Here is a 13,078-nt window from a genome sequence, read left to right as displayed (position 1 = left end):
GAACTGGGAAGTCCTAAGTAAATGCTAGTGATTCCTGCTATGCAAATACAAGAATGGCTGTACTGACTCAGACCTAGAGTCCATCTAACCCAGCACTGTCTCTCCAGCAGTGGTCACAGACGGTTGCCTAGAAACAGTAAGATCAGAGGCAAGCAAATACAATGCCTCTCCCTAATTTTTCCTAACCTCTGACCACTTTCAATTCAGGTGATTTCCTGAGCCTGCTACAATTTGCTTATTTAGTAACCACCTCTTCTAAGTGCTGGTTAGTCTTCCTTTCAACCAGTTAAACCTCTCACATCCACAACATCCTTTGCCAAGGAGTTTCACAGGTTAGTAAACCTCCTGAGTTAAGAACCACCTCCTTTTCTTTGCTGCTTAGCTCCCAGTGGCTTCAGTGGATGACCCCTAGTTCTTCAGCTGGAAGAGAAAATAAACACTCAGTCTCTATCCATCCTCTCCATGCCAGTCGGGATTTATACCACGTGTCTCTTACTCTACATAGGAAATATCAGCTCAGAGCTCATCATTTTATATGTAAATCTTGTACTGCCTATTCCCATATATGCCACTTTACATTCAGCTGCATTGAGGTTCATCTGTCATCCAGACAGTCACTCTCACAACGTACTTCTGCAACTCTTCACATGTATGACTTGAGGTAAGACACTTACTTAAATTCTTTGTGACTGAGGTCACAAATACAGAGAGACGGTATGTAAATACTCCCATTAAGGCACTGTGCAGTAAGTACAAAGTGCTTTCTGATCATTTGATGGAAGCTGTATATAAAACTTTCAAATATTACTATTCTGTATTTGCTTCACCAGCCCAACTCCCCATGAAAATGAGAAATCAACATTTAAATTGAAATGAATTTGTGTTTCTGTTCAAATCTGCAGTACTAGTCAAACAGAAGGAACATTGAATTGCTCTGCTGCATCAAACCAGTCTCCTGTTTGTAAGAGTGGGCAGCATTATATATATTAAAGGAAGAATCTGGAAGAAGCCACAGGGCAGATGCCTTTGAAATTACTTACTCCTAATTCCTAATACTCCTGCCAATGTTGCCATTCTCCATGTAAGTGCTGGCCACTGCACCGAATTCAACTGATTTGAGCTTGGCACCACATGTGGCATTGAACTCTGTGGGTTACTTACCATCTACAAAGAATATATACATTTTTCATTAACTGCAAATGTTTGGCTTTTCAGTGGCAATTCCCAGGCTCACAAGCTTAGAGCAGGTATCTCACCAGTCCGTCATATGCTGAAGACTATAAAATTAACTTTTCTGCAACCTGTTTTTTGCAGGTTTTTCCAGTACTGGATATAAATATGCATTAGTTATTTCCACTGAGATTTACAAAAAAGGCCTCTATATATACGGGTCAGAGAAAGGCACTGGCTTCAAGCCACAAGTTTTATCAGTTCTGTCATCCACCAAAGATCTTTTTGCTGACATACTGCCCTGCCATCTTTCCCATCCCAAAGCAGCATCATCCCCTTCTTATATAATCTGGCATTCATTTGCCTTTACCCTTCCCTTTAGAGCAGCTCACTAGGGGCCTGGTTTACTATTCCAAAAATGTAACTTTTTAAAAGGCATGACAACATCAAAAGGATGGGTTTTAGTTTTAAGCAAACCTCTTCAGTTAGATTGGTCATCCTCCCCTGCTCCCACCCCATGCTCCTGGAGAAATCACTTTAATGAACTAATTTTATTGCACACCTAGGGAGGATTCAGGCCTTACACAGTTTCCCAATAGCTGTGGTATTAGCAAAGACCCTTATAAGATTATGAGGGTTAATTGGAAGTAACCTAATTAATAGAATAAATCCTGTGTAGGAAAAGAAACAGAAGAAAAGCTGTTTTTAACTCTGGTTGCTGGGAAACCGCTTTTGCTCTTGTTAGCTTGAGGGAGATATAGAGAACGTGTATAGAGGGATCTGCAATGCAGCAAGAAAGAATTTTGGACTTTGGAATACAGATTAAATTTTAAAGCTGATCTTTATGTTTAGGCATTTTTCCACATTTCATTTTATCTGCCATATTAAAATAATGGTTTTGCACTGATTAACTGACAATAAATGTCTTCTACAAATCTGGGAGTGTGGGCCCAATCCGTGGGTTTCAAGGGAGCTACGCCCAGGAAGCTACCCTGGGGATATGGCTCAAATCCATTATATAACTTAACGCTAGGTATGATCCACACACCACCACAATATGTATCAGAAGTTTTGAGACTGTGTGAAGCACATTATTTCAGAGAGCCTCTTTCCTGCAATTCTCACTGCAAAGGAACCTCAGACTTGAGAAATTCCACTGTTCAAATGAAAAACAAATCAAGTATCTGTTACAGCACTCCTCTTGTGTTAGATAAGTGTTCCCTCTCTTTTCCCTAATATACCATCCTGACAGATGGTGAGGCATTAGGACACACAGAGATGAGGGTGTTCTGCCAAGCAGCCCAGGCCAGAATGCCCAGCATTTCTGGCAAACAACAGAAACGCCGTAAATTTTACAACTTGCTTCCCTCATGAGTCAACAGGTTTCAAGGATGAGCTGTTCACTTGCACCCTTGTTTGAATACAGTGCTGAGGATGAGTTTGGATATTTACTGTTTTGGGTATCAGTTAATTCTCATGAGTCAGTGTCGTGCTCTGTTTTGGTCTATCCAGCTTTAAATACAGCTGTGCCTGAGAGCTGCCATCTCTGAATCTTTCTCCTACAAAGCAGAAAGCTCAAAGAGTTAACCCAAACAAATGTCAGTTGAAGTTATATTAAGCTGTTCATGCAATACATTGTGAGAAATTCCCATATGCCTAGAGTGGCTGATTATCAACCACAAATGAGCTATTATTCAAGAGCTGTATGGTGCTAGCACGTGGCTGTCAATATAAGTTGCAATCACATGTTGTATTCAAGAGCATTAGTAAGTAACACTTTGTCTTGATATTTTATAGAATTTAAATCTGGGCTAGTGAGATTTTGTTGTGCTGTGGTAAGCTGACTTAAACTTCCTTTTCTGCTTAAGAAACAGGAATACTCTGATGTCCACAGGTCTCAATGCTAGTTCACCAGAATTAGTGTCACCTCATGTGAAAGATGAGCCTCAACCAGTCTCTCCTGGCTCCTCCTTACATCACAGCAAAACACTTTCTTAAACTACTGTGAATTTGTTTCAGTGAAGACTATTCTTCCTCTTCTGTCACACAGGCAGAAATTTCTTATCTGATCTGCTGATCTGATCCCTCACTGAGGATGAGGCTTGCTGGGATATGATCCTGATCTCTGTGCTCTCATCCCTGCCTACGTCCCCTGGATCATCTCACAAATATGCTTTGGTGTCACCTCATCAGACAAGAACCCCAAAACACTCTGCTCACAGCTCCTGGCTGAAGTCCCTCTCCTCCATCCCGTCTCCAATGTCCACCCTTTGGACTGCAACAGAATTGCTCTCAAAGGCCTTACATATCTCTGCCAAGCCAAGATTCAAAACCTGATTCTCACATTTATTCACTCATTATCGGGTGCCATCAAAGCCGTCGTCAGCCATGTTTCTGTTCTTGTCAGGCCATGGGGTTAAGGAGTTTCTTTACTAAAGAGTCTTTGCTGCTTGGGAAGCTCTGCAGTCACTTGCTACAGTCAAAACGCAGCTTGTTACTATACTGACATGGCACAACAACTATCACTGGAAATGAGTGTAAGACCCTGGATACTGTGATCGACTGTCTCACCACCTGAAGATTCTTGGCTTGTTTCCTACTAAGCCTAAATTAGAGATGAGATCTTAAGTCTCTTATGTAGAACCCAAGTCTGTCTGTCAAAGCAGTTGTTAGGCGCTACAAAGCATTAAGTAGAGAAGGGCACAGGAGAGAGATTTGCTACCTTGCTACGCTTAGGTGACATTCCTTACGTCCAACACTATCTTGTGTATTTCACAGAGTACTTCTGCTCTGTAACTAAAAGGAGGTTCTGGCTGTGTTTGTTAAAATCATCATCCCAGACCAGTTTCTTTTAGTCTAGATCCATGCAAAGAGAAGCTCGGTATTCGGCACTCTACAACACTGGTGAGAGCTAACAGAGCTGTCTCTTTGGAAGGATGCTTACAATTATCACATACACTTATCATGCACCATCAGAACAGAAGAAGAAGGCATGATGGCAGGCATTTACATACCAGAAACTGAAGACCTTACTGCTAGTGAATTACGATCTAGGAATACCAAGAATTTTAAAAAATCAAATTAAATTTTGTGTTAAAAAGAAAAAATAATATTCAAGGTAGTTTTAAATCTGCAGAACCCTAAACATCATCATGGACACAATGTTTCTGTACACCATTAGTCAGGTAAGAAGCTGCCAAGCTTGTAACAAAAAATTCCCAATGTATCACTCAGCACTGTCCACATCATCTATCAGAGGCTGCCATCCCTGTAGCAAACAGCAGAGTGTGCAGTGTGATCCCATGCTCCGGCTTGGGATGCCAGCCTTGGACTCTCTAATCCAACAGATACAAAGATTGCAAGGAAACCTACCAGCGTAGTGGTAATTTGCCAAAGGATGACACTTCAATCTCACTGGCTTCCTTAACAGCAGCTTCTCAAGAGCAACCTAAACAAATAAGCAGGGAAAAACAGAATCAGCAAATGCAGTGAGCTGCTCTGTACAGTTGCATATAGAAGACCAGCTTGTATTATGACATGAGATAGTTTACTGTCTCTTCTTTTTTTCTCTTCTGTCATATGAAGTCACATCAAATTACACCAAGGCCCATTTATGCTGTACCTCACATAAGAGCACCTAAGGTACATCTGTCCAGCCTTAATGAGCACAAATGTAGATACTTAGTAACTTCAAGTTCCTTGCTCCCTTCTGTTTGCCACATACAAACACACCTACAAATGCTTTCAAACCACTTGAAATAACTGTTTTGTTGCTCTCAGCTACCTATTCTAGGGTGAGGAGCAAACAGTAGTAGTATGGTAAAACATAAAAGGGAACATGGACTTTCTGTATATTCACAGCAAATAAGAAAGTAGGTACAAGGTTTAACTGCAACAGGGAAGATTTTGGTTAGATTTGAGAGTAAAGTTTTTAATCATAAGAATGGTGAAGCACGGGAACAGCTTCCTGGGAAAAGCTGCAGTGTTGCTTATAGTTGGAAGTCTTTTAAAACATCTGTTTAGGTCAACATCTGTCAGGAGTGACACCAAGTATAGTTAATCCTCCTTTGGATCAGGAAGACAGATGACCTGTAGATCCCTGAAATTCTTCCCCTGAAGACACAGAGCCCTGTATAGCAAATTTCAAGTCCTGACAGTAAGTTCATTTTCTCAGTCACCTGTCCCAGGCCCCTCAGACACAGTTAACAGAGCCTAAGGACACTGGGATCCAAGTTAAAAACAACTGTGTTAGAAAACCTTCGGAGATCCATTTCAGCCCTGTGGTCTGTTGCATTTTATTTTAAATTGACTTTTCAGGAACGAGGGCAGGACCTTGTCTTTCCTTAACATCAGGCAAAATGGATGTTTTGCCCCAGTTGGTAACACTCCCATCACTAAACTGATAAATGTTTTAAATGCATTATCTATATGAGAACCATGCACAATTACCCCATAGCTCTGACCAATTAAACAGATGTGACTGCAGCTACAAAATAGAGTTTTAATGAGGGTTAGAAGAGGACTAAGCCCTTTATGACCAAATAGAAAGCCTGTGCAATATCAGGGCTGGAGAAAGCACTGGGAGACATTCAAAGCCCCAAGGCTATAAAATAAGTAATCTTATCTATCTGAAATGTGCAGTAAGCCTCCAGAGAAGCACTGCTTTGAAATTTAAATTTATTAAAGAATGAAAGGGAAAAGTCATTCCCCAAAAATGTTGCAGGATGTTTAAAGCATCACTGCTAATCAATCAGAAATCTTTTTTTGTATAACCAAATCTAAATCCATTTAATAAAGCATGCTAATTTATCTGCGGAAGAAAAGCATATCTCTCCTTTCAGCTTCTTATCTTACCATAATATCTCCTTTCGCCTCAAAGAGAGAGTGCAAAGCATATTCTGAGTTAGTTCCTCCACCAGGTAACACACTGGAACAGCTCATATTTAAGAGGTCTTCCACTGTCAGAAACAAGTCAACATTTGAGTGCACTATACAATAACCTGTCAGTTAAACATCCAGAGCCAAGGATTCTGTAAAGCCTCTCAATGAGAACATAGTTTGAGGCAGCAGCTTTCATACTCTCCCTCCTCCACACTTTCTCCTCCTGGTTATAGGATCACTCACTGAGGGGATATATCTGGACTTGCAAAGTGCATCCTTGGGATGGACTGGGGTATTGCAGAGCCAGAGCCAGGGATTTGGCTGTGAGGCAGTGGCTTGGAGAAGTATATGGTCAGTGATGTTGCTGCACCAAGAAGGCTTCAGCCAGGGCAGAGAAACGGAAATATATCATGCTGGAAGCAGGCACAAACTGTGCTCAGGACTGGTAGAAGCCACTGAGACCATCCTATTTTCTCTCAGTTATGGTACCAGGACAGGCCCAGGAACCAGCAGCTGCCTCTCACGTCTGATCTCTGTCCTTATCAGGACAGAGACAGTGTCAGTATCAGGACACAGTTCAGTATCCCAAAACCATCTTCCCAGCAACGATCCTTCCCCCATGGTTTGAGGATAAACACACTTCATCCTCACCTCACTTCACCATACAATGCTGTTACTCTGAATCTGTAGCATGTAGTTCTGGTCTTTTGTCTGGCATTCATGGTAATTAATACCTCTTACATGTATAGTACAGTACACAAATCAATGTGAATTTCTTCAGCAGGCACAGCATTACATATGAGTTATTAAAATAGTAAGTCATTGTACCTCTTTGTTGGAAGACTTTATTCTCCAGTTCTGGCCATGGTTTCCAAACCAAAGTAGCCTTGTGCACATCTTTCTCCATTAGCAATCTGTCCTGAAGCTCAGGAATGTCAGCCTGGAACCTGGACCCAATATTAATTCGTCTACAAAGACAAAAAAAGTAAGTGTTTAACTATACAACGTGCAGAAAAAACAGAAGTCACATTAGTTTTCGCTTTGTTCCCAACAAAACTTTTATTACACAGAGCGGCAGGAAATTGTGTCAGACTGCTTCATGCAACGTTTTACTCTCACTGGGATAAGTATTTTGATTATTAGAGAGGACCAGTCTCTGGGGCATTGGGGGATGAGGGGCAAGGAGGGTGTGGAAACAAAAATATCAATACACAATGTAAACTCTACTGAGACATCACACCTTACAGAAAACCAAGCTAGCTTACCGAAGTGCTGACTACCAAAGAGGCCAGATGCAGGAAATGGTAACTTCCTGCTCCATACTCGGAGCAAGGTACTCTTCAGCAGAGAGTAGAAAGAGACTTTACTGCTAAGGGACAACACTGTTTGTGGCCTGCCCTGGGGAAAACACCAAATAACACTTCTCCAAACCTCCAGACATGATCTAAGAGCTAGAGTACTGGATCAGAATATATTCTCCTTGCGGCCCTTTTCCCAGACATTACTAGCCATTTTTCACCTTTAGCAGCTCCTACCAAGCCCTTCCTAGCATTTTTGAACCATGACATCCGCATCTCCCACAGACACTTTGCTCCTAGAGTCCTCAGCCCCCACCCAGAGGTGGTGTAGGTTAAAAGCATCCAGCCCAACATGATTTCAGGAAGTTGAACATTACCTGCCTGGTTCAAAACACTTCAAACTACCCACTCTAGGTAAGAGAGGCTGAGCTGGTGGAACCAGCCTATAAAAGCAGCGACAAAGAAATATCATCTCTTACGGTTCAACAGTCTGTTCTCCGGGCCCAGGCGTCACTGGAATGACACTTCCATCAATACTATCTGAAACAGAGATTGGAGTTTCTGTGTTCAAAACACATTTTCTTAACAACTATATCATTGCTGACACGCCACATCCCTTGCATGTACTGCTATCTCCTTATTAACATTTTGCAGAAATCAGTGAATCACGACGCATCTGGGATACTTAGCAGCACGTGGGATACGTTTGGCTCAAGATTACCCAGTTCCTGGGTAATCAGTTCCTGGGTAATCAGGTATATTTCTTATGTAAAAGAGTAATCAGCCACAAAGAGGAGACTGAGTAACAGCTGAGGGGTTAAGACAAGCTTACTTTAAAGTGTGTATCATCAATAATGACTAGAAGGTCTCTGTGCTCTCCTGGTCTGGAGGAGAACATTAGTCTGGGCAGTATATTAGCTGAACACAGAGAATACATACAGCACTTTAGGTATCTTTAAAACAATTCCTATCTTGGCATTCTGATCAGTAACTACAAAAATGGAAGTCAGTTATTTATAATTTTTCTCTAGAGCATCACCTGAGCTTTATCTTCGTAACTCCGCCAGGAAAGACCTATTCTGGCAGTGTGCCATAAATTTACACCATTTTACACTTATGTCTCTGTGAGGCTCCCTGCAATTCCCCCACCCCCTTTGCCTATACCTGTTAACTTTGTGTCTTTGTTATACTTCCATTCATAGCTAGACGGTTGTCTGGCTTGTTTGCTGGACAGTCTTCTCCCTCTTCAAAAAAGCTGTTGCTTCAACTCTTTCCCACTCTTTATCTTACCTGACCTACAGTGTTGGTCTGTTGAACTTAAACTTGTAACCACTGCAAGTCAAAAGTCAGATACTTTTACTATTCTAAACATGTTCTTTTACTAAAACACTGACATCTTATGAGTAATTAAATAATTTTGTAAAGCATCACTGAAATGCAACACAACCCCCCCCATATACACACAAAAAACCCTACACTCAGCAGTACCCAATTTACTTTGGTCTTTGAGGAGACTAACAGCTAGATTTTAATGAAGTTACAAGAGCAGGAAAAAGTTGGTGCACAGACTACTTTTCTGAATGAGAGCACCAGCCCCAATTTCTAAACACCTCCCAGAAACAGCAAGCAGGAAGGAAAGAGATTTTAAGATAGAGAACTGAGTCAAACAAAACCAGGAGTCAATGCCTACGCCAGAACATGAGTGAGGTAATGGCTTTTTGTTGGAGGCAGCCACAGTAAATGCCACCCAGCAAATTTTTTATCATTTAAAGGCACTAGTATGGTCTGGTAGCATAAATAGAAAAACAAGGGACTAAAACACCTCGGGGTACAGGTTACAGAAGTTGGTTACATGGGTTTTTTTTGACTCAAAGGTCAGTAATTTTGATGACATAAAGCTATCAACCTCCAAGACAGAAGTGGGAGAAATGAGATGAGATTCTTTTCTTCAGGTTAGAGGACATGTGTAGTGATTTTACATATAAGAATTTAACTTGCCGCTTGAGTTATCATGCTGGTAACATGCAGTTCACTCATTTTACAAAGTTGAGAATGAGTTGAAAGAGTAGCAATGGGAACCTTAAGGAATTGCTATGATAGCACAGTCAATTTACATCACAAAATATGTAACGCAGCCCTCTGGTGACCACGTCTGAGGTAACTCAGCATGCAGTTACAATCTCTTTTGTACTGGAAGGATTCCTCCAGTCTATTAAGGAAAAATTATCTTCCCTCAACATTTACACACAGAAGCAGTTTAAATAGTTATAGACAACAGAAGTGTCATAACTTAGACAGGTTTCTACTACCATGATCAGGTACAGTTAGCAACCTTTTCTTGTGAAGCACTAAATAACAAATACTTTAAACCAACCATGCCTCAAACCAGGTCTTTCCCTCCATTTCAGAAGGCTCTGATGTAATGAGAGGCATGGTGTTTCTTTCTGCAGGCAGACCAAACCACAGCCTCACTCATTGGTTAGGCTCCTCTATTCACTTTGTGTTTTAACACCACCTCTATGAAATCCAAGGCAAATACACAGGTAAAGACAGACTTTTCCTGTGAAGTAACAGAAACATAAACGTATGCGAGTACATGTAAAATCATCAGTGTGATTACACCGCAAGAGAACACAGTGGTATTTACTACGTGCTGCCACTCAGTAAATATGATACTTACTAGACCGACACAGGAGTACGCGTGGAGTAGGTGTCAGCGGAGTAAGTGGAAGCTGAGTATGAGAGGTGCTATGAGATGACGTGATAACACTGCTGAAGAGACCAGACCCTTGCCGAACTGGACTAAGCATGGGTGGCGGAGTGTAAGGGGGGAGCTCGTGTGTCCGGTCTAGCAGATGATCTCCGAGGACGCGGGGGGAGCGGAGCTGACTCTGGTACAGTGTGGCACCAGAATAGGACATACTGAAGTTGAAGGAAGGAGGAGGTATGAAGAGAGGTTCAGGTCTATGCCGATACTTCTTCTTGTCCTGCAATGGTTTGAAGTTTTCTTCTAATTTTGCAGCAGTTTGATGAGGTTTTTTGCTAATTTCCTAAATGAAAACATACAGAACTTTAATATTTAGCCATGGTTAAATGTGGTTTGCATTGCACATTAGTCCCCACAGCCTAGGGCAAAAGCCACAGAAAAGCGCAGTACCTGGTCCTATGCAAAAGCCTCAAGGGAGAAAGAAAAACCTGTAAGAATAACCCTCATCTTCCTTCTGGATCCCTCTGGGTCAAGGTAAAGCTGAGCCGTAGGAAAACACAGAGAGGCTGCTGCCAGCTTTTGCAAGAAAGTGTTTTTTCAAAGACCATCAGTCTCTCACGCCCTTCTTTAGCTCTACCTGAACACCCTGGGCATTTCTATTTGCACTTAACATACACAGGCTGTTGGGAGTTGCTTCATTACCCAGTCACAGTTTATTAGAAGCTTTATATGAGATGTTTTCCAATGCATTTATTTTGTTTGACTGGAAAAGGCATATATGAGCTCACTGAAATTACTGCAGCACTCAGCAGCAGGAAAGGAAGAAAAAAAATGTAATAAATTCAAATTCTTTGCCTCTTATCACTACATTCCCATCAGCTTGAGTACAGTCCAGCTGCAAGGAATCTTGAACTTAACTCTATCCTCTTTCCTTGGAGGAAAAAGGGTAATAGATGACAACTAGGGAAATAGACACTGTTACATTCCTAGAATTTGAAGGTTAAAGTCATTTAACACTAAATCTCTGCAGTCCACAGAAAGCAGAAAGTACAGGAGTTGTGCTAACCTGGAACCTGGATTTCCTAGGGAAAAAAAGAAAGAAATAGGTTCTCAGGTTGTGCTTCAACAACATATAGAAGTTGGTAGTATTAAATATACTGCTTTTAGGTATTCACACTGTGGATCTTATTTAGAATAAACTTGGAAAGCAGAAGAAAATTTTGGACAGATAGGGTTATTTCAGAATGTTTGCCTCCTCTGGTAAATACTACTACTATATAAAAATAAATTATTACAGTGTATGTTTAGACAATATATATCTTTACGCCATGGGTGGTTCTTGAGAATCACATTCACCCAGTAAAAAACATGTTAAAGGAGCATTAGTACTGTCACCCTTTATCCCTTATGTTAATACATTCCAGCTTGTGGAAATGTTTTTGATTACAGAGGTCCTGTCCTCTCTGTTAGATCATGGCTGTATCCTCTCCAACAGCTGTTGACATTTTTTCTCTCTAAAAAATTTAAGTTTTGGAAGAGTTTTCCTTCTGCAGGAAAAATGCAGCTTTACAGAGTATTTTGTAGTTTATAAACGTTGTGAACAATGAAAAACTACAGGTGAAGGTTACCTGTAATCACAGACACAGTCTATCACGATAATGAACATGTATTGTTCACAGAGCAGAAAGGGGAAAAACCCTGAACAAAAAAACCCCCAAAACCCAGAACCTAATCTAAGTCATAGATTAAAGGCTCTTTTTGTTCTGCTCCTTAAACATGAAAGAGCTGGTATGCCTTTCTCACTAGTGTGAAACAAACCAATCAAAATAACATCTTAGAAATCCTATAAGCCTCTCTCTCATATGGTACTCTACCTATAGTAAAGGATAACTTAGCCGCAGTGGAGTTATGCCAATGACACTTTCAGAAAAGATCACTGAATATTAAAAGAGCTCTTGATGTCCATGGGCTTTCAATGAAGAATCACCTCCCTGCTTTCTGAAGCTTCAGAAATTGATGCCCATTATCCAAAAATGGATGCATCTTCTAGGGCCCTACTGCCCCACTTCAATAGATCCACCTTGGGTAGATCCTGATGGACCTCACTTGCTAGCTAGATTCACCCACTGTCCTTTAGTCTTGCTGAATATTTACTTTTGTTCTGCTGTTTGATTTTACCGATTCCATGAATTTGTGTGAGCTTTTCTGCATAGCTCAAAGCACTGTACTAACAAAAGCAACACAGCTCCAGCTCTTTGGGATAAAGAAGTCTGTAGTGGCACAATCCCTTCACAGAGGAAAGGAAAGCTGTAGATGATCTGACCTTTGAATGTTTCCATTGCTACTGCTTATATAAAAAATAGGATCCAGGGAGGAAACTGTGCAAATTTTATTTGCTTGGGCAATAACAAAGACCGCAAGCATAATTTTCAGTGAGTGAATGCGCATTTAGCCAAACACTGGCAGATTCAATCAAATGATTTCATATACACTGCAGAAATACACAAGCCCAAGCCACCTACTCTGATGTCTCTGGCGAAGATCTCCCACTCAGAGCTTGAGGATTCAGAAAAGACTGCCCCTTTCCTCTCCAGAAACTAGAAATAGAAAGGAGAAACTGCACTGCTGAGTTACAAGCTAAGTATTGTAAGATGCTGGCTGTTACTACAGTAAAGTGGAAGTTTATGCCTAAAATGTTCAGCTGAAAGGGAGTAAAAGATTTTATATATATTTAAATTAGTGTGTATGTCTGAGTGAAGATTCAAAAAGGGGTGATAAATATGCAAATATTATAAAGAATATACAAATTAAATATACAAATATTACAAAGAACCACCCATGATGGTGTCTGTTGTCCCCTTGTTTGGACAAACATGGCTGAAAAAGAAAAAGAAAATAAAAAGAAAAAAAGTCACAAGAGTATTTCTCTGCATTACACAGATGGTACTATACAGCACTCATACCACCCAGTAATCCCTTCTCATGCCCTGCTCTGCAAGCATGGATTTGAAGGAGCAAGCAG

The 13,078-nt window shown here is 40.9% G+C and overlaps 1 protein-coding gene across 12 annotated transcripts in view; it reads right to left on the bottom strand.

Moving 5' to 3' along the window:
* The window catches only part of TRERF1 (transcriptional regulating factor 1), a 103,294-nt gene that overhangs the window by 3,979 nt on the left and 86,237 nt on the right, over positions 1-13,078 (bottom strand). For all 12 annotated transcript variants that reach the window (XM_064509611.1, XM_064509613.1, XM_064509607.1 and 9 more), the window contains 5 exons: positions 10,030-10,399; positions 7,829-7,889; positions 6,880-7,019; positions 6,025-6,128; positions 4,543-4,618 (listed from right to left, as the gene is read on the bottom strand). In XM_064509611.1, coding sequence (XP_064365681.1) covers positions 4,543-4,618; positions 6,025-6,128; positions 6,880-7,019; positions 7,829-7,889; positions 10,030-10,399 — 751 coding nt within the window. The remainder of the gene's footprint in view (positions 1-4,542; positions 4,619-6,024; positions 6,129-6,879; positions 7,020-7,828; positions 7,890-10,029; positions 10,400-13,078) is intronic.

This window comes from Dromaius novaehollandiae, chromosome 3 (genome assembly GCF_036370855.1).
Source record: "Dromaius novaehollandiae isolate bDroNov1 chromosome 3, bDroNov1.hap1, whole genome shotgun sequence".
NCBI classification, from domain to species: Eukaryota; Metazoa; Chordata; class Aves; order Casuariiformes; family Dromaiidae; genus Dromaius; species Dromaius novaehollandiae.
The sequence above is the reverse complement of the archived record's forward strand: the minus strand, read 5'-3'. Positions and strand labels throughout refer to the sequence as shown.